Here is a 25,843-nt window from a genome sequence, read left to right on the forward strand (position 1 = left end):
GCGGGGCCGGGCAGGAGGTGCCCGAGCGCGGCTCCGCTCGGCTCGTGTGCGGCTCCAGCACAGCCCTCGGCCGCGGCCGGGCACGATGTCGGCCGGGCTGGGGCCGTGGCTGCTGGGCTTGGCCCTGGCCTTGGGGCCGGCAGGTGAGAGCCGGGCGGGGAGGGCAGCGAGCCCAGGGCTGCGCGAGGAGGAAGCGGGACAGGCAGCGGCAGGAGCAGGGACAAGGACAGATACTGGAACAAAAGCGTGGGGACGGGAGGGGCGGTGGCTGTGGCTGTGCCGGCGCCGGGGGCTCCGGGGCAGTGCGGGAACATCCTCGGCCCGTGGTCGCGCCCTGCCCGGTGCCTGCGCTCTCCTTCTGCAGGGGTGCGGGCGCAGCTGAGTCTGGAGGAAGCCGGCGGGGGGCTGCGAGCGCCCGGGCAGTCCGTGCGCCTCTCCTGCCGTGGGTCCGGTATCGCCTTGGAGAATCATTATATTCGCTGGTACCGCCAGGCACTCGGAGGAAGCCTCGAGTGGGTGTCCCTGTTCAACTCCCCCTTGGGCACTATACAGAAGTATGGGGCAGCAGTGGAGGGTCGGGCCTCAGCCTTCTGGGATAGTTCCAAGTTCGAGGCTTATCTGTCCCTGTGGGCCCTGCAGTCCTGGGACTCTGCCCGATACTGCTGTGCGGTTCACACGGGGACAGGGAAACCAGCTGAGCTTTAACAAAACCTGCTGGGGCCTGGCACAGGGTCCACGAGATTTGGACATGGAGAATTCCGTGGTTGTTCAGGGCTGTTCCCAAAGAATCAAAGGCTATTCCTGCACATTGCAGGTGGTCTTGGACTTTCTGTGAGAGTTCCTTTCCTAACACTGACAATTTCCTTCACCCGAGTCCCAGTTGCAGTGTTCCGTTCTGTAGAGGTAGGTTAAAGTGTTTCAGTCATCCAAAAAGCCAAATGACTTGCTGGCTCCTGCCCCTCTCTGCCTTTCTTGGTCCTCTTCTTCCCTGGGACACTAAGAGCCCATGGGCTTTGACAACACCTTTGCCTGCTTCCTTTGACCCTTTTATGGGCCATCTTCTGGCATCAGGGAGAGAAAAACATTGATGAGAATGGGCTGGCTTTTGTTTCAGGTGCATTTCAGGGTAATGAGATCCAAGCAACAAGGTCTGCAGTGTGGTGGCCAGCAGGGAATTCTGGGACCTTACGATGCACTTACAGCTCCAGTGCCTCCTATATTTACATATTCTGGTATCGGCAGCGTTCTGGTGGACCCCTGCAGTACTTGCTGCAGTGCCAGGGCCGTGGAGGCTCCTACAGGCACACAGCCCCTTTTGTCCATAAGAGGTTTTCCTGCCAGGCTGACAAGAGCTCTGGGACACTGAGCATAACAGGGCTGAAGCTGGAGGACAGTGCACTCTATTACTGCAGCCTGCAGGGACCACAGCAAGAGACACTTGGGGTGCGCCTGAACAAGATCAACTTCCTCCCCTCCTGCCCTCCCCTCCTGCATGTTCACACGGGACACAGCCCATGCAAGGGGGCAGTCAGTGAGACAGTTGTGCCTGGGATCAAAGAAAATGGGGTCACATTGTGCCTTGGTGCTCTCAGTGGAAAGGGGGAGAGGGGCACAGGAGAGACAACTGAAAGTGAGCTATAAGGACTGGCCTCAACCAAATGTAGTGCCAGTTGTTTTACTGAATGAGTGTTTTCCTAATGCCTTTTATACACTGTCAGTCTTGGGGTATTGACCACGTATCCAGGAGACCTGTTCCAATGTTTGATCAACCTCTCAGTAAAGAAATGCCTTCTAATATCCAGCCTGTATCTCATCTCCTCTGGTGCAGCTCTGAACCATTGCCACATGTTCTCTCAGTATGTAACAGGGAGAAATTCCCTCTCTGCTTTTTCTCCCCACAAGCTGAGGGAAGTTTAAGGGGCCTCAATGGGCTTGAGGCATTAGAGAATCTGGGATGTCACAGAATCACAGAATATTCTCAGTTGGAAGGGACCCACAAGGATCATCAAGTCCACCTGTACAGGGATCAAACCCGTGACCTTGGCACTATTAGAACCATGCCCTAACAAACTGAGCTAATCTCAGAGTAACTGCTACAATGCTGCAACAGCCCCACATATCCCAGGGCAACATAGCTCTGCCTGGTTCTGCATCCCCCTCCTTCTCCAAGCCTCAAGCCTTCACTCTCAGTGGGCTTCTCTACCCTCTCCAACTCCCTTTCCCATCTCTGTCCTCAGGATCCCCTGCACAAGGGGAATTGAAGTACCCAGAAAGAGAGGGGGAAAGGAAAGGATTCAGCCAGTCTGTATAGCACCACTGTGGAGTGGGCAATGCTCCCTAAAATGATGGTGACAACCAGGATGGTGACACTGTGTCAGGGTCATAGGTGTCCCATTCTATGGTCATGAGAAGGATTTGGGTTCCTGCTGAGTAGTGTCCTGGCTCTGCTGAGCAGTCCCCTCAGCTTGGTCCTGGCTGAGTCCTGGGCTCTCTTTGTGCCTTGGGAGAGCTGGAGAGCTTTGACAAGAAGAGACAGCTGGAGAAATGTCATCATGGGAGTGAGTAGAGTGCTGGGCCAGAGTGGAGGGAGCAGGGTGAGGAGCACTTTTACCTCAGGATGCCCTGTCCAGGTGGAGCTGGGATTCTGGGTCTCATGTAGGAGCAGCAGCTCAGAAGCAGCAAGAGCCAGGAGGCCAGGGGAAGGACAAGGTGTCACCCTGCCAGGTCAGCTCCAAAGTCCCAGCATCACCCTGCAAAACTTCCTCAGAGAAAGATCAGGGGTGACACCATGGCAACACATCACCCTTTGCACACCAGAGCTTTTCCTGCCAAATGAATTCTGTTCTTACACCCTGCAAGGTGAGAGACACCCGGGAGTGCCCCAACAGCTTAAGCTTCTGCTCCTCCAGTCCCCACCTCTCACTCTCACTCATGTCAAAGATACAGGGAGGGACTGGGAGGGACTGAGCCTGAGTGCAGTGACAGAGGCAGAGGCAGGGAAGGTGTGGGCAGAGCTGTACTGCAGGCAGAGAGAAGCTGGAGAGAGGCAAGACAGAGCTGGCCCGGCCATGTGGACTGTCCTGTGTATGGGGTTCTTGCCCATTTTAGGTAAGTGAAAGGAAGGGGTGATGCGCCCCAGGATCTGGGCATGCCTGTGTGCTCTGCATGTCTCTGTGGAGCTGTGCTTGCAGCCTGACATGTTCCAGGCCTGATGTGTTCCACCATCCCTGGGGAGCACAGTGGGAACCACCTTCCTCCTCTTCTAGCTGGGACCATGTTACCTCCATCCAAGCTGCCTCTTCTGCAGGGTGGGGACAGGCAGGGCACGTCCCTGCTGCACTCAGCTCTTGGGGCCAAACGCTTTGTGCTTGCACTGGACACTCTGCTCATGGGGCACTGCCACCCATCCTGCAAAGCCCAGCTTGGGGATGGCAGCACAGGGACTATGCCCCACTTGCCTGGGAGAGGTTCTTATTCCTCCTGTGCTCATTCAGAGCAGTTTCATTGACAGAAGAGTCGTCTTGAAGGGATGTTGGAATGTTCTCTCTCTCCACAGCAGTAGTTGGCCAGAAAGCCTTGAAGAAACACCCCAGGGAACTGGCTGTGCAAGAAGGAGGTGGAGTCAGTTTCCAGTGCAGTATGACCCTGGGGTGGAATTACAACATGTACTGGTACCATCAGGGCCCACATGGCACTTTGGAATGGATTTACATGAAGGGTGATAGCTATGGAGAAGGCTTCCAAGATCGCTTTAAGGGATCAGTGGAGAGCTACAGTTTCACACTGCAGATCCTGGCTGCAAAGCCAGAGGATGCAGGATTGTACTACTGTGGAGTAGCATCACCCTGGAGCAGCTCTGCAGCAGAGCGGAACAAAAACTGACTGATGGGAAGACAGATCTCTCAGCATTTCTTTCTGGCAGCTGCTCACCAGGGGCTGTTGTCAGGCAATGGTAGATGCACGAAACTGACCTCTGGCAAGGTGGCAGTTAAAAGAGGGAAGTGTGGTAGAAGGTCTGATACCATTTATGATGCAGGAGGATCTATTCTGAGAACTTCAGAAGCTGTTTAGGAAAATGCAGTTTTAGTGTGTGTTGCCTGGGCTCCTCTCCAGCACAGCCCCATTTTTCCTCTGTGGCTTGGCTGCAGTCATGGGATGATGGAGTTGTGTTGCAGGAGCTTTCAGAATGCTATGTGGGATGGAGACAGGCTGTTTCGGAAAGACAGATAAGCAGAAATACCACTGCTTTTTGTGGCTGCTGCAGGCCACCTGATTAGAAAGAAGTAGAGAAGGTGGGGTGGGTTAACCTTGTCTGTTCCCCTGGTGCCCACCAAGTCACTCTCTCAGTTCCCCTCTACAATTAAGCAGAGGGGAAAACATGCAATTTAAGGCTTTTGGCAAAGATACAGAAAGGGTGATGTCCCAGCAGTTCCCATCATAGGCAAAGAAATTTTGGGAAATTTCCATTTGGGAAAAAGGATTTTGTAGGAATTGAAATTTTTAAGAATAAGCACAAAAAGAACTGACAAGCTTCAACAGTAACCTTTGGTCAGCAGAGGCTGAGGCAAATCTCATCACTAAGGACGACAAGGCCTGTTGATGTTCAGCCATGTAGATTAACTGTCTCTGGTTCCAAGATAAAGATGGACTTTAAGATTATTATTATCAATTCATGTTAAAACCCTTTGTTTTCTTCCTCCCAATAAATCCAGGGTATAAAAAATTATTAACTAATTGTGCAACATAGACGAAACTTGTATAATCCCCTATTTAACATATGTTACCATAGTCTATCCTCCTTATTAACATATCCTGGCTCCAGTGCCTTTAAATTGCATGTTACATGTTCAATAAACCTTTCCATTTTCTACCCCCATATCTGGGGTCAAGTAGTTTTATTGACCCTCACAGATTTCATTTATTGCAAATGAAATCAGAGTAGAATAATGAGAAATGAGGACAAATACAGAAATGTCTCTTTCTCCTAATCATTGCAGAGTTGAGGAATAGGGCTTGTAGTTGGTTTATAACACATTTTCTCTGCTGCTTTTTCCTTCTCATGCTCTTTTCCTTCATTGTGGAGCCCATCCCATGGAAGACCTTTCTCCAGAAACTTCTCCAACTTGGGTTCTTCTCTCTGACTGCAGATCCTCACAGACTCCTCCATCCTGAGTCCCGTGTACAGGGTGCAGTCCTTCAGTATCCCCCTGCTGCATCACGGGTCCCACAGAGTACAGGTTTTGCAAGAAAACTTCCTCCAGTGTGGGCTCCTCACTCCATGGGAGCATCATTCCTGCCTGGAGCCTGCTCCAGCATGTGCTCTCCAGGAAGTCACAGATCTTTCCAGAGTATGTCCACTTGCTCCAGTGTGGGCTCCTCTACAGGCTGCAGGGTCTATATCTGCTCCACCATCAGTTGCCATTGTCTGCAAAGGGACAACCTGCATCACCCTGGTCTTCATCATGGGCAGCCAGGGAATCTCTCTGGCCTCTGGAGCACCTCCTGCCCCTCCTTCCTCATGAACAGTCACCATGGCTTTCTGAAGTGGAAATAGTGCTCAACTACATTTACAGCCTCCTAAAATCAGACAATGGGTGTTGGTGGATGTAATAGTTTAAGACAGGGTCTTCCCTGGTAATCAGATGTAACTAGGGAGGGGCTTATCTCCCAGGTATTCCTCACTCATTTTTTCCCCTCCCACTGGATGAGAAACAGAGGACAAGCAGTTTAGCTCACTTGGGTTTCCGGTGGAGATGAAGGGCAGACGTCTCCCTGCTACTGCTCAGTCCCTTATCAGAGCCACACAGAGGATCGGGGAAGTAGCATGAGTGAGACCCTCCCAAGTGAGAGGAAAAAGCTGGGTTTTTTCTAAGAGTGGTGGTGGGATTGTGTTGTACTGGATTACTTGGTGGGTGGGCGGGGGTGTTCTTCCTCACCCATTGTTGTTTTTTGTTCTCTCTCTTCTTGTCGCCCCTGTTTTCCCCTTTCCCTTTCCCCTCCCCTTTCCCTTTTCCCTATTGTGGGTGTAAATTTTATACATATAATTGTAGGTATTTAGAGAATATACATATATATATTTTGACTTGGCTCAGCTTCTTTCAAGTTTTTTTCCTTTGCTTTTCCCTGCTTCGGGGAGCAGAGGGAGAAGGAGAGGGAAGGGGTGAGGGGGGCGGCTTGAGCTGGAGACCAGGACAAAACCAAGACAGGTTTTCAATTGGTGGAGAGTGCGGGCAAATCCATGTTTCCCAGGATTGCATCTCCTTGGACAAAGAAAGTCTAAAGGCTGTTGCTTAGTGTTGCAGATCACCAAACTGCAGTGGAAATACAGCTGCTCCTGTAACAGAGTTGAGCCCTGTACAAAGGTGAACATCCTCACTTCAAATCTCCTTAGGTGCTGAGGGAATTCTGCTCTGAGGCTATAGTTGACTTCATGGAAGACAGTTCTATAGGAGTCTTCACTGTTTTCACACCCATTTTTAAGGATGGGCCACTGTGGAAAGCTGACCTGGCTTTGGGAGTTCGTAACCTGACAGTCATCCAGATTCAGCTCCAGTCTTGCGTCTTTGGGCTGGAGCAGTTCAACTTTAAAATACAGTGACCCCCTCAAATATTTTACCACAGGGTATTTCCATTCCTGGTAGGGCTCTGAATACAATTTCTCTTTGAAAATCTTCATTGAAAGAGCAAGAGAGCCAAACCCTGGCTTAATATGAGGCAGTGGGGTCTTCTTAGATTTGTATTAGACACCAACAGTCTGCTTGACTGCATACAAGCAGACAAATTTCATTTTGGACACTGGTGTATCATTGCCAGGTCTGAAATAGAGTACCTCATTTTCATATGTCATAGTTGTGCTGTTGAACTTTCTACTTGTTCCACAAGCGCTCACACTGAACTTGAAGGTTGCAGTCTTCTCTGTCACTAGACTGAGGAGGGAGTGGATGTTGTGGATTCTTCATTTAGTTCTGCTTTCAGCACTGACTTCCCTGGACACGATGTGGACAATGTCCTTTACTATGGCCTAGGAAAGGGTTCAGTGACATGAATTGTTCCAGGGTACATGTTCCTTGCTTCAGCCTCTCCCACTGGACTCTGGGACCTGGGATTCCTGAAGACTGTTCTGTCTGGTAAAGCCTGAGGTAAATTCAGTACCTCAGCCCTTTTCCACATTGTTGTGAATTAGGAATAGTACCCCCCAGTTCATTGCCCCACACTGAGACTCTCCTAAACCAGATGCTGCTTGCTCGCTCCTCCCTCTTGCTCTCCTGCTTCTGGCTCCTGGGATGGAGTTGAGAATTGGAGACAAGCTGATAATTACAGGTTGAGATAGATATATTTACTGGAAACAGCAAAGAGATAAGAAAGGACCAGTAAGAGCAACAATATTAATAACAAATGGTATGAGACAAAGAAACAATTTACGTGGACAGTAAAACACTATCTGACCATTTCACCCATATTCTGACTGCTCACCTCCATGTCACCTTCCCCTTCCCCCGGAAATGAGGGAGGGAAAGCCTTACTTGAGTACAGGAACTTCAGATGGTATAAAATAACCGTAGGGGCTGGCCATGCCCCCTCCCGGCTATGGTAAAAAATTAACCCTCTCCTGGCTGAAACTCGGACACATGTCCTGTGTCACCAGATCCCCATCCCATTCAGCAGTGGGCCTGCATTTTCCTTGGCCTCGTTTATCCAAGAAGCCTCCTGGCATGCTGACCTGACTCCTTGCTCACTGGGGAAGAATCCTCTTGTACTCAGCACTGGTGAGACTGTGGACTCCTGTGTCCCCTCATGGACTTCCCAGGATGAGGACATGGACATACAAAAACCAATGCAATGAAGAACCATGAAGACAAGGAAAGGGGCAGCTGATATATGAGGAGAGCCTGGGAGAACTGGGTTGGTTTAGTGTAGAGAAGAAGTTGCTGTGGGAGAAATTTGTCACATGTACCTCCAGCAATCCTCTACCAGTGACCTTTAAGTGGCTGTGAGGGGGAAAGGAAGAGCTTCTTCTCATCATTTCTTGATTGAATAACCTCCTGTCTACTCTGCCCAGTCACACAGCCTCTAGCAATATGCCATGGCCAGCAATAGACCTCTTGGGCTCCAGGAAGCAGTCATGTGACTAGTCAAATAAGAATGTTCTTTCCCATCTTTCCAAAGTCATGTGCATATCTGAATTATTAAAAAAAATAATTTCTAATGGTAATTCTATGCTAAGTGTCCTTGCCTCTCCCCTCGGGAGGCATGGAACTGACAGACATTGCAAAGTAAGTTTTCTCCTTTGCCCGGAGCCAATATCACCTACAGAGGTGTGAATGGGCCTGTGAGTATTTCATAGGATAACAGAAAGGGTGAGTTGGAAAGATGTCTCTTTTATAAAAAGAAGGCTTAAAAGCAACATGGGAAAAGACTTTTTAAAACAGTCTATAGTGATAGGACAAGTCGTAACAGTTTTAGACAAAAAGAGGGTAGATTCAGGCAAGGTACAAGGAAGAAATCTTTTATAATGAGGGTGATTAAACAAATTGCCCCCTGTAAGTGGATCTGCTCCAACACTGAATACATTTAATATCAGATTGGGTGTGGCTTGAGCAACCTGATCAAGTTGAAGATGTGTGTGATATTTGCAGGAGGGTTGGACTAGATGGCCTTTAAATTTCACTTCCAACCCCAACTAGTCTGTGATCTAAAACTCTTTTTCTATATATTTATGAAAGAACATCTCCCCTTTCCAAACCCCAGACTTTCTCTTCTCCATGGTAAACAGTCCCAGTCCCTCAGACACTGCTCTTGCAAGAGGTACCCCAGTCCCTTCCCTGGCCTCTCTCCAGCAGATCTAACTCTCCTTCGTTGTGGGAGTCAGAATGTGCCCCCCATACTCCAGCTGTGGCCTCAGCAGGGCTGAGCAGGGAGAACCCATCGCCTCCCTGACCTGCTGGCAGTATTTTGCCTAACGAAGCGCAGGATCCCGTTGAACTTCTTTGCTCCAAGAGCAAATTTCTGGGCAAGCTGTCCACAAGAGCTCTCGGGTCCTTTTCTGACAATGTGCTCTCCACCTCCTCGGCGCTGCTTTGTGTCCGCGGCATCCCGTGCCCGCCCCTTCTCGTGTCCCGGGCGGGCCGGGCGGCTCTGTCGGGGTCGGGCAGAGGCGCCGGCGCTGCCCCGGCGAGGCGGGGCCGGGCAGGAGGTGCCCGAGCGCGGCTCCGCTCGGCTCGTGTGCGGCTCCAGCACAGCCCTCGGCCGCGGCCGGGCACGATGTCGGCCGGGCTGGGGCCGTGGCTGCTGGGCTTGGCCCTGGCCTTGGGGCCGGCAGGTGAGAGCCGGGCGGGGAGGGCAGCGAGCCCAGGGCTGCGCGAGGAGAAAGCGGGACAGGGAGCGGCAGGAGCAGGGACAAGGACAGATACTGGAACAAAAGCGGGGGGAAGGGAAGGGTGGTGGCTGTGGCTGTGCCGGCGCCGGGGGTTCCGGGGCAGTGCGGGAACATCCTCGGCCCGTGGTCGCGCCCTGCCCGGTGCCTGCGCTCTCCCTCTGCAGGGGTGCGGGCGCAGCTGAGTCTGGAGGAAGCCGGCGGGGGGCTGCGAGCGCCCGGGCAGTCCGTGCGCCTCTCCTGCCGTGGGTCCGGTATCACCTTCGAGAATCATTATATTCGCTGGTACCGCCAGGCACCCAAAGGGGACTTCGAGTGGGTGTCCTGGATAAGCCATTATTCATCACATATTCAGTTTAGTCCAGCAGTGGAGGGTCGAGCCACAGCCTCCCGGGACAATTCCCGCTCTGAGGCATCTCTCAACCTGCATCTCCTGCACGCTGGGGACTGTGCCTGCTACTTCTGTGCTGTTTGCACAGAGACACGAAATCCGACTGAGGTTGAACACAAACCACCCGTCAGTGTCCCGGCTCTCTGCCTCGGAGCTGGAAAGGGCTTTATCCCACAGATATACAGGGTTGCTCCCAAAGAGTCTTGTAATCACAGCTTAGAGTTTGCAAATGTTTGATTCTAGTAGGGACGTCCTACCTTTTGCTGTCCCCATATGAGCTCTAACACTTACACTTGTCGTCTTCTCATGCGTCCTGTCAACTCACCACCCATCCCCCCAAACTGCTTCACCTCTGGAAACTTTTCCAGTTCCCCTCGTTTCCCACTATTATGGGCACCCAGTGCAAATGCTGAGGTGTGTGAACAGCCCTGCTGTGGTTTTGGGCACAGCTCAAGTCCACTGAGTTCAGCCCATGAGTTTTGCTCCCTGAGGGGTAAGCAGAGGAAATGGGGAAATTCAAGAAGCTCCTTTGGGAGCTTAGTGGGAGAATAGGGAAGCCTATGTTTCTTTCCCAGATCTGAGATTCTAAAGGAAGCAAGGGTTTGAAAGTGTGTTTGTTTGCTGCTGGATCCTGGAGATCACATGCAGAAAGCCAGGGAGGTGGTGGAGTACTTGAAGTGATTGCTGCAACTGTACCTGTCTGTTCATCTTTGTCTCCTGGATTTGCAGATGGCATTTCCCGGGTGCAGACAGAGGCCTCAGGCCCTACATTAGGGAAGACCTCAGAATCTGTCTTGCTTACCTGTTACATCTCTGGTGTCCCCATCACTGATAGCAGCTATGCATGGGACTGGATCCGGCAGACTCCTGGCAAAGAGCTGCAGCACATAGCACTGCAGTATCCTTACACAGAACTCCAGCACATCGCTTCATCCTTCCAGACCCGAGTCTCCAGCTCTGCAGACCCCTCTAGAAACCAGCTGTTGCTGGAAATACTCTCACCAGCAGCTGCAGACACGGCCACCTATTTCTGCAGCACCAGAGAATTTGAAAAGGGCACAGTGCTTAAAAAACGGGCAGGGCCAGGGCAGAACTGGAAGGAGGGGCTTTAATCCAGCAAGGTCTTTTGTGGTTGCTGCAAGGCAAGGCTCATCCCAAACTTCTCAAGACTAGTCTGTGCTTTCTTTCCCCAGAAACAGACACGATAATAACAATAGCAGCAGCAGCCTTCCACAAGCACACCCCAAACCATGAACATGTTGTTAACTTCTTCCTTCCTTTTCAGTATCTTCTACAGGCAGAAGGAGCCAGAGAAAGAGGCTGGTTAGTTTTGGTTTTGTTTTTAATTAAAGAATGTGCTGGGTTTGGTTGGAGTAAATTTTCTTCACAGTACCTAGAATGGGACTATGTTTTGAATTTGTGCTGAAAACAATGTTGATAATTCAGGGATGTTTTAGTTACTGCTAAGCAGAGCTGGCAGAGTTGAGGCGTCTTCTGCTCCTCATACCCCCTGCCAGTGAATAGCTGTGGGTGCACAGAATTTGGCAGGGAACACAGCTGGTTCACAGAATCAGAATCAGAATCACAGACTATTCTGTGTTGGAAGGGACCCACAAGGATCATCGAGTCCAACTCCTAAGTCAATGGCCCACAGCTGACCCTAACTGACCAAAGGGGTATTCCAGACCACATCATATCATGGGCAGCATATAAAGATGGGTGAAGAAAGAGAAAGGGAGAGACACTGAGTGATGGCATTTGTATTTCCATGTGACTGCTCTGTATGATGGAGCCCTGCTTTTCTGGATACGCTGAGCAGTGTGTCTCAGTGGAAGAAGGCAATGAATTCCTTGCTTTGCTTTGCTTGTACACAAAGTATTTGTTTTATTTATGAGACTGATGAGTCATTTATTAAACTCACAATTTACTCACTTTTACTCTCTCCTCCATCCAACCAGAAGGAAAGGAGCTTCGATGCCACCTGTGGTGAAACCATGACAATGAAACACAATGAGCATGGAAGGAGTTAAAATTTTAAAGTGGAAAGGCAGAACTCAACTGCATTTGGATACTTCACATTGTGTAGGGAGTCTCACAGTAATGTTGTCATAACATGTAGCAAAAGTCAATTAATTGTATCTGAGAGTGGCACTGCACCAGGAGCTGCCCTGCCAAGATGATTTTTCCCAGGACATGATGAAAAATTCCTTTTCTACACTCCTAAATTTGGGTTCATGTGAATAAAAACTTTTTTCTTATTCTCGGGATTGACTGTTTATTTGGAAGTATAGATTTTCATGGAAGATGTTTGGAGACTTAAGCAAATGCATCCATGTGCTTGTGTTCACAAGCAGAGTGCCCGAGGCATCCTATACAAGAGCTGCATATGCCAGAGAGTCAGCTGTTCTCAGACTTTGTCCCGATTACCACATCTGACTCTAGGGAAGGATTGCTGCAGTGCATTAATCTATTGCCATTCATCACAGGAGTCTGCCTGTCAGGCCAACGTCAAATGTCTTGCAAAGGCTACAGACACAAAGGAAAGGCCACTTTATTTCTTCTGTTACCTCCTTCTTTTCTTGTAGGTATCAGCAGCTCGGGGACTTCCACAAGCAGATACTGTAGCTCACTTTTCAAATCACTGCTTTTAAGTGTCCTCTCCATAAGGAACATTGTGAGTTACTGTTTTATGCTCAATATCTAAATATCTAGTTTCCTATGAGCACCTGTTACTCTGTGACCAGTAACATCCCTTATTTGGAAGAAAGGTTTAATGGGATGGTTCTCTCAACAGAAGAACATAATCCCCACACAGCCTTTAAGAGAAAAGTTACTTCCATGACCAAGGTATCCTAGAACTAGTTCTCCATCAATAAAAAAGCCATGGACAAAAGCTCTTGTAAATGTCTGATGAAATCAGGTGGATGTGCTGGGAGACAGGCTCAGAGCGAGCTGTTCACCCCCACATCTCCCTGCCAAAAAAGGAGAAAATTTTGTTAAAATACAAATGGAGATTTCAGGGGGGATAAAAATAATTATGCTGGAAGGGCCAGGAGTTCCTTTTGGAAAGCAGCAGTGTACACCTAAAGTAAAAAATGTCGGTTTTTTGAGCTCCCCGGGTTCCGGCGCGAGAATCACGATGTAACCTCCATAGGAGTGTGATCAGCGTTCTAATTTATTGTTTACATTACACACACACATATCGCATATTCTCTCAGTCTACAAATAGTACAGGAATATTATTGGTCAGTGGCCAGGGCGTGCTACCAGCCGGGTTGGTGCTTCTCTCAAAACTATGCCTTTCTGTATCAATGTGTTTACCTGCTTCTCCCAACGGCTGCCGCATTCTATCTATTGTTTCCTGCTCTTCTTGAAGCAGGCTCAAGGACACAGAGGCCTCGTTTCCCTCTCCCTGTGCACAAAAGCTTCTAAGTTCAAATTTCTTTCAACAAATCCCCTTTTTTCTTTTTGCACAGCTCAGGCCTGGTTGACTGACTTTACCACTAGCCGTTTTATACAACCTAAGGCACAGCTAAGCACAAGCAAGCAGATTACAATAGTAGCTAAACACACAACACTTTACTTAAGTGAATCTTGTAACCACACGCTAATACCCAACTATTTCAGCCAATCACTGAAAGGAGAAATTGAAACTGTCAGTTGTTTGAAACCTTCTTGCAACTGCTCAAGGCTTTTATGTATAGATTGGGAATGATCAGATAGATTTATGCAACACATTCTTTCAAAGTCTTTGCACCCATGTCCTTGAGCTAACAGCAGCAAGTCCATGGCTGCCCTATTTTGCAGGACTGCATGCCTGTCGCCATCTACATCAGTGGTCAATTCCGAAAGGACTTTGAATGTTATGTTTAGTTTTTTCCCAGTCCAGCAGGCTGTCGAATTACCCGTAAAGATTTCGAAGTACCTATTCCAGCTATTATCGATGTGATGATATTGACGGGAGTGCTCCAAAAGGTTACCCTGCTGTCAGAGTTTGGCCCTGGTTGGTATACTGATCGTTTACTATGTAATGCTTTGGTGCGATTCCATAAGGTGTTGTTCAGCATTTGAGCTATGGTAGGGTTGAACAGAGTAAGTTTACCAAGATAGCAAAGGCTTCTAACTGGATTACTGGGGATACCAGGCCATGCTCTATCTCCGCAAATTAAAAACAGACCTTCTGGCAAGGCTAGACCCATAGTGTTATTCCCCCAAACGTCGGAATACAGACATTTTGGAGGACAGTAGTTGTTTTCTTGAACCTTTCTATAGACAGAAGGCCTCGGTGATACTGTCTGCACAGATGACAATTGAACTTTACTGGACTTCAGCAGGGTAGCAGTCTTTTTATTTCCCTTGAACAGCACAGCTCCAAAACTTGGGGGACCTGATGCCATGAGGTCTAACTCCTGGGGTTCTGCTATGGCTCTATTTAATGACATAATTAACACGCCTTGCCACCAAGCAGTGTAATTGTACGCAAATATTGGTTTGGTGGCCTTGGCTGTGGCATCACTCATTGTGCACAGTGTTTCATTCTTTACATATCCCTTAAACCATTTTGGGGCAAATGTTGGGTCTACTATCAGGCAGGTCCTAAACGGGTCTCTGGGTGTGGAGAAGGAATCTTCTCCAGTCTCCTTAGCAATAGTAACCCAAATGTTGTTATTAGGCTCTATTTTGTGAAGGATTGAGGCTGTACCGGGACTAACTAAAACACACAGCAGATATACACAACAGAAGCAACTAACAATTTCCTTACCCATTGCGTCTAAAAACAAACTCACTTCAACTACTCTAATTAGGATATTACAGGAAGTTGTGGATGCACTATAGAACTTAGGCTTTTCTCAAAAACACTCTTCACAGAGGCTACCCTGGATGGCAACTGTTACCAGATGCTGAATTCCCACACTTCACCCAGTCCCCTATGACCAAGGATCTTATACAGTCACAGCAACTCACAGCAACGAGGATTCCACTTGAGGGGCTTAGTAGAGCCGTGGGTTCGGTCACGTCCAGCTGCCGTCCTCCTCGTTGTCGCTGGGAGTGTGAACAGGCTCATCTGAAGATGGGGCAGCAGGAGCAGATTGAGCAGCTTGAGTCCATCTGCAGGGCATTTAAATTCTTCAGGTAGTTCTTTGGCCTTTTAAAGACACATTCATCAGTCATTACAAACATCAGAAAATAGATACACACATACTGTCATTCTGACAATTTTCCCTTTTTGTAATTGTGCCATAAAAAAATAGCAACAACAGCTTTCTGCAGGGCCCTTGCAGAAGACCAGTTGCACTTGGTGTTAACTACAGCACAAGTGTCACAATTACAAAAAATCTCCAATTTAGTTCTCACTATAGATAAAAACTTTTTAGTTATAATCTATCTATAGTCTATTTTGAAGCAATTTGTTTAGCTACTTTTATTTATCTTTCACTCTATTATTCAGTCTGTCATTCACTTTTACTGTCACTCCTCTCCCCCTTTTTATTTTTAGAACAAGTAACTTAAATGCTGCTCTATTTGCAATGTAGCAAGCTTAACCCTAAATAGGAAAAGTACCAGTTAACAACACAGTCAAAGCTATAAATGTAACCTTACTGTAATGACTTAAACCATTACCAAATTAACATTACTCTGCTAACTCAATTAACACCCTCTTAACTTATTCTGCTTAACATCTTAACCCTCTAACAAAGTAAAAATATTATTCTATCAGCTTAACAAATTAATTGTCTTAACAAAAGAAAAAACCCAAACATTATTCTATTTGCTTAACATCATTATCTGTAACAAATGAAAAAACATTTCTGCAGGCACTGCCACTGATGCATCAAGAAAAACTTAAAAACTTTAACAGAAATATAACAACACTACACAACATTACTGTTATAAACTGGTTATGTCGCATTGGGGTTTACATTCATAAAAACAGATTTTAACACTTCTAAGTCTTACAATCCCAGTGTTATGGTAAATATGCATTCTTGTATTTAAAAGAACATGTCTTAACCAATTTAATGCTTTATAATTAAAACCATCATTTGTCTTAATTCACTTTTGCACTTTAAAAAGAGCTTGTTTTGAAAATGCTTAAAACTAACAGATGGAGACACATCAAGCATCACCAGGCGTTATGAATCTTGAATCTGAGGGATCAAACTTAAACCTTTAATCAGCCACTCAGATGTTCAGCTAACTGATCTTGATTCAGTCAGAGGAACTTGGCTGTTCTTATCCATCGCTGACTTCAACCTGTGGAGACAAAAATAGAAACTTTTCTCCAAATTATTAAATGCTTAGAACACTCTATAACCATTTAAGAAAAGCCAAAAATTAACAGAGAAATCAGTTCAACAGATCTCTCCTAGGCTTCTCTGCTGCTCTCTGAATTGCTGGAGAAAGATGCTGCATTTTGTCTGTGCATGATGTATTGTAAGGCTGTGACCGCAGGGCATCGGGTGCCTGTGCTCCGTTGTCTCAAAGGCAAGCTGGGGTGATGTTTGTTAAAGCGAGGTCACTCAAGTTCTTGCTTTCTGGTTAACCGACAGGCTTGCAGACTGTCAGGGGTAAGCTGAAACCACAACAACCAGAGTCCTTTGCGAGACTCCCCTCCCCATCGGAGGGGGGGCCGGCCGACCCCTCCCATCCCGGAGCAGGAAGCGCCTTTTTCAAACTACGCGGGAAAAATTCTCTTGCATCGGAAAGCTGGAATACAACTGGCAGCAGGTGTTGCAGCCTCCACAGATGAAAACGAAGCAAAACAGAGTTAAGAGAGCAGTTTTTGGCAACTCACGGCTTTTTGCAGGCTGAAGAGAATGTGTGGAGTTCGGAGACCACACAGAACAAAGCCCACGTGGTACGATCGGGCTGCACTGTCCTTTGCAAGTACAGACCCGTGTCCCGTGTCCCGTTCTGTGCTCTCTTTCTTGTGCCGACTCTGGGATTGTGTGTAATGCAGGGAGGGGTGGCGGGAGGGGAAAAGCGGCGATCCCAAGGCAGTGAAAAGAAAACCGCAGCGGGCGGGAGCGGCGTGGGGCGGTCGCGCAGCAGTGCCCAAAAACGGCGAAAGCCGGAGCCGCAGCGGTGTTGGCCAGGGCTGAGGGCATAAAGAGGTGGCAGCAGCTTTCCACAGAGACCGGAGCCGGTCCCGCAACGCCCGCTCCAGGCCGGCGAGAACCAGCAGCAGGAGCGAGGGGAAAGCCAGCAGTTGTGCGCGACTTCCAAAGGTGTCCCCCCCAGGGTGGCTGCAGCGGGGGCTGCGGCGGCGGGAACAGGAGCCGATCGCAGCTAGTACGGAAAAACGCACCAGTCCTTTCGGCTTTTACGTTCTGCCACGCGTCCCTTGCAAGTTTCCTGTTAGTTCTGAGTTCATACCAGAGGTTCTTTCTCATAGCTTCCCACATAAATAACGTGGGTGGGCTTTGGAAAAAGCCTTGCTGTTTAGCCCATACAACGAGCTTTTTAAAGAATTGTCCACTGACTGCCTCACTTCGCTTAGCTAGTATGCTTAGCAAAAGCCAGATCGCAGCAGCTGTCTCGGCTTCCATCTGTTCAGTAAGCCAAGACCCCCGGTAGGAGGGAGGGAGCGACCGTCGCTTTTGCTTACCACGGTCCGTGCACCTCGCTCCGTCAGCAGCCTCTCCTACCCCGCCTCCTCAGCGTGAACGATCAGCCCAGCTCCACCGGTACCGATCTCAGCTACCTGGTCCAGACTCCGACCGACATGTAAGAATCCGCAATCACCGCATTTAAGCCTGCGATTCTCCACCAATTAAAGTAAAAAATGTCGGTTTTTTGAGCTCCCCGGGTTCCGGCGCGAGAATCACGATGTAACCTCCATAGGAGTATGATCTGTGCTCTGATTTATTGTTTACATTACACACACACATATCGCATATTCTCTCAGTCTACAAATAGTACAGGAATATTATTGGTCAGTGGCCAGGGCGTGCTACCAGCCGGGTTGGTGCTTCTCTCAAAACTATGCCTTTCTGTATCAATGTGTTTACCTGCTTCTCCCAACGGCTGCCGCATTCTATCTATTGTTTCCTGCTCTTCTTGAAGCAGGCTCAAGGACACAGAGGCCTCGTTTCCCTCTCCATGGCCTGGGCTGTGCACAAAAGCTTCTAAGTTCAAATTTCTTCCAACATACACCTTTCAGCAAGGGCTGAAGGAATTCAAACAGCCTCTGAAATGTGTCTTCATCTGCCTAGGACACATTTCTTCTGGAGGAGAGGGGGACTTCCTCTGTTCCCATTTCCTCTGAAGCAGAACTCAAATACGGGTCTTCAGTGTGACTTAGTGGAACACAGCTTAAACATTCTCTCCAGCACATCACTGATGGTATTGGAGCATCTCCTGGAATGTTTTGAAGGACCTGCACCAGGACAGAGATGGAAAGAAGAAAGGCAGAACTCAATTTTTAAGCCAAAGAGACTCAAGCACGTGGCTTGTGGGAGTCTGTGAGCACAGCTGTGCTCTGTGGCCACTGCAATGGAAACAGGCTGTGCAATGGCCTCTGAGATCTCGGAGACAAGCAGGGTGAGGAGGTATTTAGAGCTTGTTCTCTCTGTCATGCCAACAGCTGAACAGGCTGAAAGGGTCAGGTCAGCACATTCTACAGCTTTCATGCAGGAGAGAAGCAATAAGGAGGAGAAAACAATTTGACACACTCAAGGAAATAGCAGATGAACATGCTTATGTTAACAATGGAAAATAGCAGGACTGGGATTTAGAACAGTGATTAAAAATGAGAAATACACCTTTGTACTCAATGACAACAATAATGCAAACTGGATGAAATAATGCTATTTCTTTTTCATGTCCTAGAACTGGATCTGAGGACTAGGAAACTGCTACACAATTCCAAGTTATCATTCAAGATCATTAAAGTAAGACAAAAATCAAATTATAAGCCAGCTTCAGTCAACAAAAACCAGATGTTCCTCAACTTCACACTCAGTGAAAGGCACATACAAATAAATCAAAACTTTGAACCACGGACAACTCCATGGTCAAATAATCAGTTCATGAGATTAAAGAGACTTAGAAAAAGGAATGGTGCATACAATCAGGAAAAAAAATTATGTGACCCTTACAAAAACTATACTCAGAAACACTAAAAGTACAATATCTGAGTAAATAAGCAACGTTAGCACATTAAGGTAAATGGAGTCCATTGAACCACCATCAGCTAAACCAAAATAACTTCTAAAGAATTCATAAACATGGAGTGATTATTAGTTTGTCATGCAAATGGGCTTTGAGAACAAATATGCTTAGAGGCCCGAAAACAGTTAGGAAATACAGAATGAAAATAAATTGAAAATTAGCAAGCCTACAGATAATACCTAGATGCTACAGATACTCTGGAATATTTCACCCTAATTCTCTTGGTGTTTGTTAAAACACAAGCAAGTAATCAGATCCTATCAATGAGAACAAGTCTAACAGTAATATTCTTTTTTGAGAAGTATGGACAATATTTTAGTGAGATTAAAGCTAACAATGCTGTCTGTCAGAAAATAAAACTATAATGATAATGTTACTTGTAGTGCAGAGCATCCTCTAGAACTGTATTAGATGTTCAGAAGTAGAACATTGTAGAGGAGCAGGAAAATAAAAGCCAGCTCTTCAAAGACATAAAAGAGCAGACATCACCTGGCACTGAAAAAAGACCCCCTAAATATTTTTGTAGAACTGTCTACCACAGTGTGAACTACGTACCACAGTGATTGAAAGTGACTGAACCACCACACATGAATTGTCCTCTCACTCCTTTCTCCTGAATGTGAAAACATGGTGCCTTACATGGTCTATTTTTCCTCAGACAACTGTGTGGACAAAGAAAAATTTGACATCCAGAATTACTCAAACAGCAGAAAAAACATTTTTATGCAAGACCAATTTCTTCAAGGTTTGGATCTGATGTCATTTTAGACATCTGATTGTGAAGTTGAACAAGAGGGCATTAACTTAGTGTATTTAGATGTTTCCCTTAAAGCTCAGCATTATGTTCTTCTCTTCATCTCAGAGCACAGAAGAGGTTTTTGGCAAGAACAAAGATCCTTTTACCTTCATAGCCAACAGTGGCCAGAAGCAGATGGATGAGGAACAAGAACAGGAGGCCAGAAAGGGCACTTTCCACTAGCAATGTCCCAGCTAGAAACATCAGAGCAAGGACTTTGAACCATGTACAGTTGATTTGTATTTATTAGTTTATTCAGGATCCCTTTGTTCATCATTTTGCCTTTTGCAACCTTTGTTTGACTTAGTGCTTTGTCAAGATGAATCATTCTTGAATTTGAAAGAGCTAATCTCTGGAAATGAGCAGGTCTCCTAGACCCCTCCTCTGTCCAGGACCAAAACTTACAGGATTCCTCCAAAAAGATCCCTGAAGAGCCCAGATTCTGTTCTCCTGAAGTCCAGGGCTTCACTCCTCTTTTTTGCATTGCTCTCTACTCTCTGGATCCTGAGCTCAAACATTGCTGCCCCTGAGCATCTCGCAGCCACCAGAAATTCTTTCTCATTTGGAAGTAGGAGGTGGTCATGGTTTATGTCTCGGTTTGAAGGGGAAAAAAACCAAAATGTTTTACCCACAAGCAGGGGAGGGGCCTCCTCCACGATAATCACACCACTCTTTATCAAATTTAAGAAAAGGAATTTTAATACAAGAAGGATAACTGATATATATATATATATATATATATATATATATATAAACAGACTAGTGCAACCCACTTTCCTCAACACCACAAGAGAAAGAAAAAAAAACAAAACAACAACAAAACCCAGCAGGTTTTCCTCCGGGAGAAAAGATTATACTTAAGTGTCCATGTCACAGCCCGGCTGGCTGCAGAGTGAGTTTCAGTCCCTCTCCAGCGAGACAGACGAGCAGTGAGCTTTCAGATGGACTCAGTCTCTTCCCCCTGTGTTCCCCGTCCAAGAAGCAGAAAGGTACGAGCAACCAGAAGCAAATCCAAGGCAGGCAGCAGCAGCAGCGTGGCACGAAAAGTAGTCCGGAGTAGGCAGCAGCCAGACAGCCAGGAAAAACCCAGCAGTAACCAGCAGGGCAGCCTGCCTCCTTGGAGCCCCCACTCCCGCGTTCCGCCGAGCCAAGACAAGGAAGAATATCCAAAAAAAACCCCAAAAGAGACAAACCTGCCCCCACCCGAGCAATCAACAGTTAACTGCTTCTTTTGTTAACCGCTGGCCTGGGCAGTTAAGTGGCAGGGGAGAGAATTTAGATAATAATCCCAAACTACACAGTTTAGGAATGGTATTCTCCAATTTAATCCTCCTGCTTAAACCATCCACTCAGAGCAGTGGGATGTGGAGGATTGAACTGGGCAGGCCCAGCTCGACTGGTGGAGCCTCAGGTGTGGAGTAACCAGGTGGCCTTTACTAAATGTAGATCCCATTGTTTTCAATGTGGTTTTTAACAGCCCATTTTACTGTTTAACTTTCCCAGAGGCTGGTACATGACAGGGAATATGATACACTCACTCCGTCTCGTGCTCTTTGGCCCAGGTGTCAATGAGGCTATTTCTAAAATGAGTCCTGTTGTGTGACACAATTCTCTCTGAGTGGACGTGTCACCACAGGACTTGCTCTTCCAGGCACAGTATGGTGTACCAGGCAGTGCTTTGAGGCACAAGATGCGTCTCCAGCCATCCAGGGTTTGTGTCCACCATTGTCAGCATGTGGCACTTGCCTTGGTTGGTCTGGGGAGTGTGATGGGATCAATCTGCCAGGCCTCCCCAGATTATGTTTCAGCTCTTGTCCACTACACCACAGGGGCTTCACTCACTTTGCTTCATTGCAGCACGTGTCACAGTTGTGTATAACCTGAGAGATGGAGTCCATGGTTAAATCCACACCTCAATCACAAGCCCATTTGGATGTTGCACCCCTTCCTGATGACCTGAGGGGTCTTGGGCCCACTAAGCCAGAAATAATTAACAGATCCACCTGAGACACTTTGATCTTGGCAGCTCAATCTACCTGTCCACTGTTGCAATGCTCTTCAGTAGCCTGATTTGGGTACCTGTGCATCTGCACAACAGACTTTCACAGCCAGCTTCTCTGTGCAGGCAGTGATGTCTTGCCCCAATTCAGCAGCCCAGATGAGTTTCCCTCTGTGCTGCCAGTTTGTGTTTTTCCATTGTTCCAGCCATCCCACAGAGCATCTGCCACCATACACAAGTCAGGTGAGAGGTAGAGCTCTGGCCATTTTTCTTGTTCAGTGACATCTAAAGCCAACTGGATAGCCTGCAGCTCTGCAATCTGACCTGATCCACCTTGTCTCTCAATAGCTTCTGCAACTCACTTGCCTTCCCAGTCTGACTTTCATAATCAGCCTGACTTCAGTCACTACAATACTGCTGAATGGTATCCCTCCACATCTCCATGATCCCGCAGCTCTGAAACCAGTGTTAAAGCTGAAAGGCTGGGAGAGCTGGCCTTGTTCAGACTGGGGAAGAGAAGGATCCAGGGAGACCTTCAAGCCCCTTCCAGTGCCTAAGGGGGCTCCAAAGGAGCTCGAGACGGACTTTGGAAAAGGGCCTGGACTGACAGCAGGTAAGGAATGCCTTACCACTGAAAGAGGGCAGGGATAGGTGGGATATTAGGCTGCCCAGTGACGTTGTGGCTGCCCCATCCCTGGGAGCGTTCAAGGCCAGGTTGGATGGGGCTTGGAGCAACCTGGTCTAGTGGAAGGTGTCCCTGCCCACATCAGGCAGTCAGAACTGGGTGATCTTTAAGGTCCCTTCCAACCCACACCATTCTAGGATTCCCTATTGGAGAGGAGCCCAGGCAATGTGCACTAACCTGCACTGCATCACCCCTTCCAGTTCTTGGGTCTGGTGAGCTGTCCCACCACATCTCTACTGTCAATGAGATTATGGACTTGCAGCTGCTGTTGGAGCTTAATTTCCCTTGCTTGATCCCCATACTGCATGCACTCCTGCACGGGCACTGTAAAGAGGCACCCAGTCATGTTAATTTCCCAGAGCAATTTCTTTTTCCCCATAGATAGTTCCTTATTTAGTGCATGCTCCTGAAGTGCACCCCTTTTAGCCTTTTTTTCTTTTTTTATTATGAAACCTGTCCTGATAGTCCCATTCCTCCCATGTTTTGTACCAGTATTTCCAATGACTTTCTCCCTTGATTATTTATCATCTTCTTCCTTCTCTGTCGTTCCCAGTTTAAAGCTCTTACCAGGTTGGCCAACCTGTTGGCAAAAACATTTTTGTCTTATTGAATCAGGTGGGTCCCATCTCTTCCAAACAGTTCTCAGTCCTCAAAAAGGATCCCATCATCATAGAAACCAAGTCCATTTGTCAATGCCAGCTATGTAACCAACTGTTGACCAGCTGGATTCATCCACTACTCCTTCTCTTCACCTCCCTCCTCATCAGCAGGATCAACAAGAATCCCATCTGGGCCCACGTGCCCTGGGCCATCACCCGATGTGAGTCAGCACAGACAGGCAGCTGGAACAGTCACAAACTCAGGACTAAACAAAAAAGAGTAAATTTGTTTCCATTATCTTGATAGCCCTGGGAATCCTGAAGCAACACCCAGGGAGGCGCAAACAGAGACATGGCCTCTGAACTCGGTCCATGCTGGAAGATCAGGAGCTGCAGTTCACTCTGGGTTATCAAGGGTTATTCTCAGCTGCAAGGTCACTTGAGTGATTTGCAATCCTTCTCACCAGTCTTATGCTTTTATCCCTTTGCTCCCAACACTCCCAGAGCTTGCCTGCTACTTCCCAGAACTCCTGTGACACTGTCATTAATACCCCCAAGGAAGAGAAGGAGGGAGAATAGACTGCAAGTGCAATGAGTTTGGCAAGTCCATTAAAAGCATCCCCAGTTCTAGTCCATGGCAAAGAGATGACTAGTCCAGCAGCATGGAGAGTCTTCCATTTCTGTCACTCACCACTTTTTCTGGTGCTCCTGTTTGGCTTGTGGTCGATGGGCTCAGACACCTTGTTTGTCAGAGATCTCAACTCCTCATTTGCCAGGACAGCACTGAGTCTACTCTGCGGCTGCAAATTTTCATGTGAAGCAAAAGCCTTCACCTTGGTGCCAGAAGCTTCCAGCCTTTGTCATCATGGGAACTTCCATTTCCCATCCTGATGGGCATAGACTCAACCTGCCTCTTCTTTGTTAGCAAAGGGAGTGGGCTCTTGAAGCTGCAGAGTCTCAGTGGTTGAGTCCATCTCTTCCCATCAAAGTCCAGATCAAGTTAACAATGCAGAAGTTGATCATTATGAAGGATTTGATCAATCTGCAACAGCTCCTTCCCTCTGTGATAGTCACTCCCACAGGTACAGTGCCTCTACTGAACAAAAAACTGTTCTTTTGCCGACTTTCCCATCTTACCTAAAACAGTGTAAAGACTTTCTAAGGTGTTAAATGACCCCCAGACATCCATTCTAAGAGCTGAGAGAGTTTCAGTCCTTTTGCTAATGAGCACTGACACCAAAGGAAAGGTGACAAAATAGACAGCTTCCTGCAAGTCAGAAAAATTCTCAGAAATACTTCAAAATAACACTAAAAGTACTAATTTTTTTTTCCTGCCTTCTATGCTGCTTAACTCCATTCCAGTTTTAAGAGGTGTCATGTAATCCCTAAGTTTTCATTTATAATTCAACATTTCTGATATTATCTTAGACCGTTCCTTGAAACCCATATCATGTTTCTTCATGTGGTATGTTGGGTCTTAAACCACTTGAGAAGTCATGTGACTGCCTGTAAAATCCAAAATTCTGTGTAATGGAAGAGAGGCCGTTTTTGCAATGAAATACATCACTGTGTACAGGAGCTGGAGTACCACAATGATATAAACAGCACAGGGCCCTGTACAAAAACCCAAGGAAGGAGAAAAGGCAATATATTTTGGGAAGGAAAAAGGGTGAGTGAAGGTAATGATTAAAGAGACAATTTTATTTTTATATTTCTGTTCGTCTTGGAAAGTTAGAGCTCACGGGCTTTCTAAAAGGTGAAAGAAAGGGTGAACTTGGAAGTTCTATACTCCGTCAAGCTATTTGAAACCACTGAACTATTCAACTATTGTTTTTCCCTTTCCTGTTTTGGAAGAAAATGTGCCTCTGGATACGCTCATGGACTTGCCCACATGGATATTTAGGACAAATGTCTGGCTTTTCATCTCCTGTTTTTTCAACCTTTTTGAATACCATGAGGAAAGAGTGATTTATTGGAATGAATATTAGCTCTGTGAGGACAGATAAGCTTGTGTTTGGAGCAGGGACCACTCTCACAGTTGTACCAGGTAAGTACATATTTTATTTATTTCTAAAACTTTTATTAAAATTAAGGTGTAGAAGGAAAAAGGAATCTAATGGTTTATGTTCAGTGTAAGAGTTTTCTGCTGCAGTAGTCCCTTGAGTGCACTCTCTCTCCAGCCAGGCTTTCCAGCCAAATCTTCAGCTTGGAGCCGCTTAGAAAGGTTTCACAGGAGCCACTGGGCTAACTCTGTGTATCACCTTTATTCCATGTTCCCCAAACAGCAGATGTGCGGTACTGAACATGTTCTAATTCACTGTCAGTGTGGACAGCACTCTGGCCCAAATGGACTGTGAAGGGTCCTCTTCTCCAGTGGATCTTCACTGACTCCCTTTAGGCAGGAATGCACATCTCAGTGAGGAGCTCACAGCTGGGAGAAGATTTGAGACATATCTTTAGCTGTCTGCTTGGAGAAGTTTTCACACTGGCCCCACACTCATCGTGTCACCAGGGAAGGAATTCCACTGGCATGGAGACAGAGGAGGAAGGATTTCAATACCCTTGGGCTTCAATTTTCACAAGTGCCCACATCCAAGAGCTCCTAGAATGAAAGACAATTGGCTCCCAGGTTGTCTGGACATTGAAAGAACAGATGTGGGGAGTAGGGATTATAACAAGCCACAATTATTCCTGTCTTTATATTGTAGAAAAAAGGTGGATGTCACCCAATGCTTTTCTATGGGAATGTGAATGTTGTGGTGTCAGAGGAGTTGGTCAGGTTACTCTGTGTTATCCCAAAGATCCAGGTGCATCCCTTAGGACCTG

At 47.2% G+C, this 25,843-nt stretch overlaps 1 protein-coding gene and 2 gene segments (V, D, J or C); all 3 read left to right on the forward strand.

Moving 5' to 3' along the window:
* Positions 1 to 25,064, forward strand: LOC139682821 (uncharacterized). Of its 3 annotated transcripts, none has more exons than XM_071577435.1 (6): positions 1 to 143; positions 365 to 512; positions 815 to 903; positions 1,115 to 3,108; positions 3,557 to 5,843; positions 10,494 to 12,026. In XM_071577435.1, the coding sequence occupies exons 1-4, from the start codon at positions 86 to 88 to the stop codon at positions 1,639 to 1,641; spliced, it is 822 nt and encodes a 273-aa protein (XP_071433536.1). In that variant the 5' UTR covers positions 1 to 85; the 3' UTR covers positions 1,642 to 3,108; positions 3,557 to 5,843; positions 10,494 to 12,026. The 3 variants fall into 3 exon arrangements, with proteins under 3 accessions (XP_071433536.1, XP_071433537.1, XP_071433538.1); XM_071577436.1 differs by having other exon boundaries at positions 5,084 to 5,843; XM_071577437.1 differs by lacking the exons at positions 3,557 to 5,843; positions 10,494 to 12,026 and adding an exon at positions 24,872 to 25,064.
* Positions 8,955 to 12,026, forward strand: LOC139682825 (immunoglobulin heavy variable 3-11-like). The segment is given in 2 exon segments: positions 8,955 to 9,319; positions 9,541 to 12,026. Coding segments are annotated over 2 exon segments (519 nt in total).
* Positions 24,898 to 25,843, forward strand: part of LOC139682822 (T cell receptor delta constant-like) — a 6,940-nt gene continuing 5,994 nt past the window's right edge. The window contains 1 exon segment of the C gene segment in view: positions 24,898 to 25,064. Coding sequence covers positions 24,995 to 25,064 — 70 coding nt within the window.

Source organism: Pithys albifrons, chromosome 25, assembly GCF_047495875.1.
Source record: "Pithys albifrons albifrons isolate INPA30051 chromosome 25, PitAlb_v1, whole genome shotgun sequence".
Taxonomy (NCBI): Eukaryota; Metazoa; Chordata; class Aves; order Passeriformes; family Thamnophilidae; genus Pithys; species Pithys albifrons.